The sequence below is a fragment of the Helianthus annuus genome, chromosome 10 (genome assembly GCF_002127325.2).
Source record: "Helianthus annuus cultivar XRQ/B chromosome 10, HanXRQr2.0-SUNRISE, whole genome shotgun sequence".
NCBI classification, from domain to species: domain Eukaryota; kingdom Viridiplantae; phylum Streptophyta; class Magnoliopsida; order Asterales; family Asteraceae; genus Helianthus; species Helianthus annuus.
In genome coordinates this window covers 153942312-153950441 of record NC_035442.2, presented here as the reverse complement: position 1 = coordinate 153950441, position 8130 = coordinate 153942312, and the positions used below count along the sequence as shown (strand labels likewise).

The 8130-nt window shown below is 34.5% G+C and overlaps 1 protein-coding gene across 1 annotated transcript; it reads left to right on the top strand.

Moving 5' to 3' along the window:
• Positions 1-530: 530 nt before the first annotated feature.
• Positions 531-3221, top strand: LOC110886076 (polyol transporter 5). Its single transcript, XM_022133840.2, has 3 exons — positions 531-801; positions 999-1361; positions 1957-3221. The coding sequence occupies exons 1-3, from the start codon at positions 651-653 to the stop codon at positions 3006-3008; spliced, it is 1566 nt and encodes a 521-aa protein (XP_021989532.1). The 5' UTR covers positions 531-650; the 3' UTR covers positions 3009-3221.
• The last annotated feature ends 4909 nt before the right edge of the window (positions 3222-8130 follow it).

Sequence of the window (8130 nt, the reverse complement as noted above, 5' to 3'; positions counted from 1 at the left end):
GTTCTAAATTTTGCGAGTTAATATGTCGCAATGTGCGTGTGTGGTTCAACGTTTTTCGTCTATTCTTTCACATTTGACAGGTATGTCGCAACGTTTCTATTTTACCCTTTTGGCAAGTTCGCCGCAACGGGCGGATCCTACATTGACTTAGTTATTCTTTTCTACGTTATTTTGCGAGTTAACACAGCGCAACGTGTGTGTGCGGTTCAACGTTTTTACGTCCATTTTTTTCAAAAAAACAAGTTCGTCGCAACGTGTGTGTCCTAAATCGACATAGTTATTTTTTTTCATGTTATATGTTTCAGTCTTATTTCTTCGCATTAACACGCCGCAACTTCAGTGTTGGTGTTCGCTACCAACGGTGTGACATTAATTTTATTTGGTATAATTTTAGACCCCCGTCGCAACGCGGGGTGATTAATTCTAGTTATAGCTCAAATGGCATCCAAGATGGAGACTGTTGACTATTTGACTTTTGGGGTAGGGTAGGCCAATAATTGGAGGTGTACTCCACACTTAGAGAGCTATAGTGTATACTGTATACCATTCCGCATCTATCATAAGTAACAACACTCGTCAAGAGACAATTAACATGTAATTTCATTCCTAGTAACTAAAAAAACCTCCCTTTGCAGCCACCACACACCACCATGGCCAAACCGAAATCCGACAAACATGGTGTTTCAGGTAAGTCCAATGAACTCATCACTGACTTCGATCCATCAAAACCGTCAAAGAAGAACAAGTACGCTTTCGCTTGTGCCATGTTAGCTTCCATGACTTCCATCTTGCTTGGTTATGGTAATCTACTTCTCTATATCTATCTATCTATCTATGTTTGTTTTTTATTTTTATAATTTTTTTAAAATCCCACATATATTTTATCCAGATGATACATAAAGCTTATGGACTTCTACTAAATATTATTGTTTTAAACTTATCTTTGAAAAATATGTTGCTTTTAATATATTTACATTATGCAACTAATTTTGTGGCAGATACTGGTGTGATGAGTGGTGCGCAAAAATACATCCAAAGAGATCTTGGTTGTAGTGACAATCAAATCGAGATCCTTGTCGGTACGATAAACATATACGCGTTGGTAGGCGCAGCCGTCGCTGGGAGAACGTCCGACTGGATTGGCCGTCGGTACACAATTGTCTTAGCTGGAGCTATTTTCTTCATTGGAGCAATCTTGATGGGGTTCGCTACTAACTACGCGTTTCTCATGGTTGGCCGGTTTGTTGCTGGTATTGGCGTAGGATACGCGCTTATGATAGCGCCTGTGTACACAGCCGAGGTTTCGCCAGCATCTGCGCGCGGGTTCCTCACTTCCTTTCCTGAAGTGTTCATCAACGCTGGTAAGTTTAAAGAGTGTGTGAGTTAGTCGTTTTAAAAAAATAAATAACACGGTAGTTTGAATACATATTTAGCACTATTTATTTGGAAATGAGTTAAATGCCATTTTAGTCCCTGTGGTTTGGGCCATCTTACCAGTTTAGTCTAAAGGTTTCATTTTTCGCTTGTGTGTACAAAAAAGTTTCACTGTTGCCATTTTAGTCAACTGGGTTAACTTCTAACATTTTTTCTATTAACGAGAAGGTCATTTCGGTGATTTTATATGACCGAATTGCCCTTTTAGTTAACAGAATTACATATAAAATGACCGAATTGCCCTTCTCATTAACAGAAAAAATTGATGAAGTTAACTCAGTGGACTAAAATGGCAACAGTGAAACCTTTTTGGACCCACAGGCGAAAAATAAAACTTTCGGACTAAACTGACAAAATGGCTCAAACCACAAGAACTAAAATGGTGTTTAACTCATTTCCAAATACCAAATACTATAATGCATAGTTTTAACTTTTAACCATCTGCCAATATTTAAATTAAGGTAACACAAAATAACATTTATTGTGTTATTTGCTATATTAACTTTTTTTTTTGTTTTTCAGGAGTAATGCTTGGGTACGTGTCGAATTACGCTTTCTCAACGCTTCCGACTAGCTTGGGATGGCGATTCATGCTAGGAATCGGTGCTGTCCCATCGGTAGTCTTAGCCGTGGTGGTCTTAGGCATGCCTGAGTCACCCCGTTGGCTAATCATGCAAGGTCGACTCGGGGATGCCAAAAAAGTCCTTGATAAAACCTCCAACAGCTTAGAAGAATCCAAGCTTCGGTTGGATGAAATCAAGGAAGCAGCTGGCATCCCTGAAGACTGTAATGATGAATTTGTCCAAGTATCTAAAAGTAGCCACGGTGAGGGCGTATGGAAAGAGTTGTTGATCCATCCGACACCCACCGTCCGCCATATCCTAATGGCGGCTCTAGGCATCCATTTCTTCCAACAAGCGAGTGGAATAGACGCGGTGGTGTTATACAGCCCGAGAATCTTTGAAAAGGCGGGGATAACTAAGGACACGCCGCAACTACTTGCAACCATAGCCGTCGGATTCGTGAAAACATCCTTCATCTTAGTAGCCACGTTTCTACTCGATAGAATCGGACGAAGACCCTTATTGTTAACCAGCATAGGTGGCATGATCGTATCGTTAATGACACTCGGTACCACATTGACCATCATTGACCACTCTGATCACAAGATCACATGGGCTGTAGCTCTCAGCATTGCTACGGTACTATCCTTTGTGGCGTTTTTTTCGATCGGGATGGGGCCGATAGCCTGGGTGTACAGCTCAGAGATCTTTCCATTGCGGCTGCGGGCGCAAGGGTGTAGCATGGGTGTGGCCATGAACAGGGTGGTGAGTGGGTTGATTGGGATGACATTCATCTCATTGTACAAGGCGATTACAATTGGGGGCGCCTTCTTTCTGTTTACGGGTGTGGCGATTGTGGGATGTTTGTTCTTTTATACCTTGTTTCCGGAAACACATGGTAAGAACCTTGAAGAAGTTGAGCAATTGTTTGGGACGTTTTTCATGTGGAGGTCAAGACAAGCAGAAATGGACAGAAAGAAAGAGGCTGAAATGGTAGCCCATAAGGCCTAAAATTAAGTTTAGGCATTAAGATAAGAAAATATGTATGTAAATGTATTATACATTATGTTGTAGTTTGTTCTGATTTTACTGTAATGTTCTGAATGAGTGCTTTCATTTGTTCTGATTTTATTGTAATGTTCTGAATGAGTGCTTTCATTTTTATATTTACAGTTATATTGTATTTTATATAAAGTAACTTAAATGATATAGTTAATTACATAATTAGTCCTTGTTGTGTGTCATTATTATTTTGTTTATTGAGTTTTAATCTAATTATGAAGAAGACCTTGAAAACTAAACATATATTTGCATAAATTTTAAATTAAAAAAATTGTGTGATTGATCTTGAGAAAGTAAAAAAAAAAATCTTGTGTTCTTCATTCTCATATATGAGTCATTTGTTTTTGATAAAACACATGCCAAATGTTCCTCTGTAAAAACCCTCTCATTTGAATCATGAAAAGTTTTGAAATCAAGGAATGGGATTATTTGGTTTTCGAATATCTGTGTAGAGGGATGTCCAGCATCGGATTATCCGGTTTTCGGATATTCAAAAATTTTGGGAAGTGAATATTAATATCCGAATATTTATCCGAAATTTTGGATGTTCGATTTTCAAATATCCGAAATTTTGGATACGGATTCGGATATTTAAACGGATATCCGAATTTATCAAAAATCTGTTTCGTGCATAGATTAAAAGTACATTCATATTCGATTTTCCCAAAATCAATTCATAAATCCATATCCGAATCCGATTATTTATTATTATTTTTTTAATAATTCTTCTTATATTTCAAACTAAACATAATGCTCATATAATATATATTTATTATTTTTCTTTTAGTTTCGGAAATCAGATAATCCGTTTATCCGAAACTTTTAGAAATCCATATCCGAATCTGAAAATTTGAATTATCCGATCTTCGGATATCAGAAATTTCAGATATTTAGGATACGGATTTTCGGATATTTCATATTCGAATTTTTGGATATTTCGGATTCAATTTTTTATCCAGATTTGTTTGAACATCCCTAGAAGAGTGCATGGTAAGAGGGGGGGGGGGGTGTAATTGACTTTTAGTTTTATGTTTTATTTTATTTTGAGTATATTATGGGTATTTTGGCATAGAGCTTTTAGGAGCTTTGAGCTTTAAGCTTTTAAGAAAAAACTTCTACTCAATAAAAAAAATCTTATTTGGTTGAAGGAGCTTGAAGCTTTTAGGTTAGGAGCTTGAAGCTTTTGGTTGAACGCTACTACTAGTAGCGTTTAGAAGAAGCTACAAGCTTTTAGGGAAAAAATGACTATTTTAACCTCTAAATATAATGAACTTTTTAATGCACAAACTTTTTAAATTTTTAATTATGTCTATTTTGACCATTTTATACATTTTATTAAAAGTTCTAACTACTCTACCAAACACCAAATATATCTAAAAGCTACAGCTACTAGCTACCAGTTACAGCTAACAGCTTCCAGCCACTAGCTACTTTTGCCAAACATATACTCATAATGTTATTTAGTCATTTACACAAAAATAACATATTTTTAAAAGAAATTAATGTTATAAATACAAAATGTTACAAAACAAAAATAAAATGACTAATACCTACAACTTTTAAATTCTTAAATGTGAATTTAAATCTGAAGTGCTAAGATAAAAGTATATTAAATCTGAAGTGCTAAATATATATATTAAATCTGAAGTGCTAAATATATATATTAAATTTTATTATAATTAACAAAGAGTGTTATACTATATTTGGCATAGTTTTTCATCACGCTAAAGTTAATGTGATGTTTAGATGTTTATACGTATATGTTTAGATGTTTAGACTATACGTAGTGGAAGGGTAAAAAGGGAGGGGTAACCCTCTTCACTCCACCCCACCGCCTTTACTCTTGGGTGTTGCTCTCTCAATGTGTAGATCTTTATAGATGTTACTCTTCACCTTGACTAACTTGACTTTTTAGTCTCTTTACTTTGCCCCTCTTGTCTTTCATCACGCTTTCCTTTTTATGATGCGAAGGACCAAACCCTCAAGGTCTACATGACAGGGCTTTGCCCCTTCGATGAACGAAAAGAACTTTTATGCGTGTAGTCTTAATGTTAACTTCGGTGAACGAAAAGAACTTTTTATATTTGTATACATCATAATAATTTTAATGTAAGCATATTTTTTTTGAACGGCCGACAGAAATTATTTTATTCAAAGTAGCAAGATGCTACGCACCAAATATACAATGTTTAACACCAAGAAAATCAAAACAGAACGATTACATCATTACATGACACCTACATTGAACCGACTCCAATCCTCCCATGACAGTGAAATCAGCCTTGCTCGACTTTTAATCCATAAGAAAGCCATCGATTTTATCTCATCCAATGTTCTCGTTGTATTCGGCACCACTTGCCGGAATAATATGTCATTTCTCAACTTCCATAAACACCACATAGCCACCAAGAATAAGATCTTTGGATTGAAGACCCATAAATGATAGGGGACTAAAGTAATTAGCCACATTTGAAAATATGACATGTATAAAATATTACTTAGCATGGGTTCAAACTTCAAAGTTCAGCTTTTAATATACACGTTGTTTTATTTTATTTTTGTATATAAAAACTAATAAGATTTATTTATATCAGCAAAAGTAGTCCATTTTAAGCCTTACATTTTTTTAGGTGGGACAATAAAGTGTCAGTGTTAATCTTAACTTGAAGAAATCTCATTCACACATTCATTCATACATTAACATTGTGACACTCGTTGTGAATCACATATTTATAAATATAATATTAAAGAATAAGACTCAAAAATTTATTTTTGTTACAAATTCATGTGCCACATGTTTATTCAGGCATGTAATGATCATGTGTAATGATCATGTGGGGATTTCCTCCCTTTAGAACGAAATTTGGAGCCTAGTTGTTGTGACAAGGAAATGCTCATTTTGATGCATGTGTGCTTGTCTCCATTGTGAATAAAGAAAGATACACTCAAAGGGAACCTCACAAGTCTCACAACTATTCAAAGGGATAATGAAGGTTATCAATTTAATGATCACTTGGTTTAAAAACGATGACAAAAGTTTATACAAAAGTAAAACAACATGTGAGACGTTTTTTATTGGTTACTTATGTTATTGTGTTCACTATTTGAAAATGAATTGTGAATATGTGTCACTTAAGGCTAATGGGTATGGGCGTGGGTCGACGTGGCAGAAACGTCGCCAAGGGATGATGGGGACGCTCCTTCAGTTTTGCTTTCTTATCAACACAAACACACACATATACATACATACATATGTATATATAAAGGGGCTCATCACCACACCCTTCGTTAAAGAATTTCATAACTTTAATGATGTACATGTCTCGCATTATTTTCCAATTAGAAAACTTTGAGTAAAGTGGTAGTCGTGTAATATTGTACGTCACTCCATTTAATTGGATAATATGTGTGATTAAACCTCATGTCACTTGACTTGGGATAAAGCAATTTCGGGCTGAACCAAAACTTTATCTAGGTAATTGATTTGAAGTAATAGTATTTTTGTTTAAGTACTATGTGTAATATAATAAGTCGTTTACGAAGCGAAATTATAATTTTAATAAATCCAAATTTTTGGTTTTCAAAATATCACATAATCAAAGCAAGAATTAAGGGCAATGGCCAAAAAATTAATAATAAATATCATAGTTATGTCTGCTTTTCATTTTAGGTAGTCACTTTTTTCCTTTTGTTAATTTAAAGTATCAACTTGTGTGACATTTCATTATCATGTTAGTTGCTATACAGACAATATTTTGGTCATATTACACAAAAGGGTGTTAAACTACATCTAACTTGAATAGTACGTTATAAAAATGGCAACCACGACAACCAGCAAAGTTTACTGTGAAAAAAAAATATATACTTATTTAAGGGCCGACCATAAAATTTAATAAAAAGACCAATAGTTTGGGGCCGCAACATTCTAGAGGCCCTAATCTTTCGGTCCAGCTTTTTTAAATTGATATATTGTTAGACATAATCCGTTGTTCAATTCTCAGTTCTCATTAACTTTTACGTCTCCTTTTAGAGTTGAGGTTATCCAGTAGATTTCTAATTTCACTTCTTCAAATCAACTTTTTGACTTCACATCTTCAAATCAAATATGGCTCTTGCATATATAGAGCTTTAAAGATTATGTTACATGTTGTATCTTTGTGTGCTTCAAGTTTTAAAATTTTAGAACTTCAAGACATTTTCATTTTTATAGAACAGAAAGCTTGTAATATGACAATCTTTTTGAAGGTAGTGCCTTTTCGCTTTGTGGTCATGTTTAGCTTTCACTCCTGCAGTCCTGCATCTGTAAATTAATAGATGTTTATACACATAAGAAAATATATAACCTATAGAAAAAAAAATATGTAAATCCTTCGATTATAAACTTTTTAGTTAATTGTCCCGAGTCTGAAAGGAGAATGATTTATAACAATAAAAATTGAAAATCCGGATTTTTGGTTCACTTTTAAGCCACCAAAATGGTTAGCCATTCCTTTGTTTCTATGATTTTATCAACGAATTCTATATTAATCTTAAACAGTTAAACTAGAAACTAAACGTATTACTCTTATTTTTTGATAAATTAGTTTCTATTCAAGAATTGTTTATTAAAAGAGACAGAAAATGTGAAATTGTTTATTTTTTATATAATTTTCCCCAATTTTAAAGCCATAACTAGTAGATGCCCCGTCCGCGTTGCGGGGCAATGGCCGAATAATTCTCAATCAATTAAAAAAACACTACTATAATTTTGCTATGAAAAAAAAACGATGATAAGACCGTAATTTTGCGCTCAGGGCAAAACTGTAATTTTTCAGGACTAATGAACCAGTGTTAGGTAGCTAGAGTTATGCGTCGCCCGCGTTGCGGGGCGCTAAACCGAGTAAATCTTAGGTTAATAACATGTACGCCTTTACGTCAGTTAGTTATACATGCTACCTGTAACACGATATCAAAAAAGATACTTCAAGTTAACCAATTAAAGAAAAACAATACCATAGTTATGATAAAAAAATTAACTAAAATGATGACAAGCGTGTAATTTAGAGTTGGGGGCAAAACAATAATTTGTCAG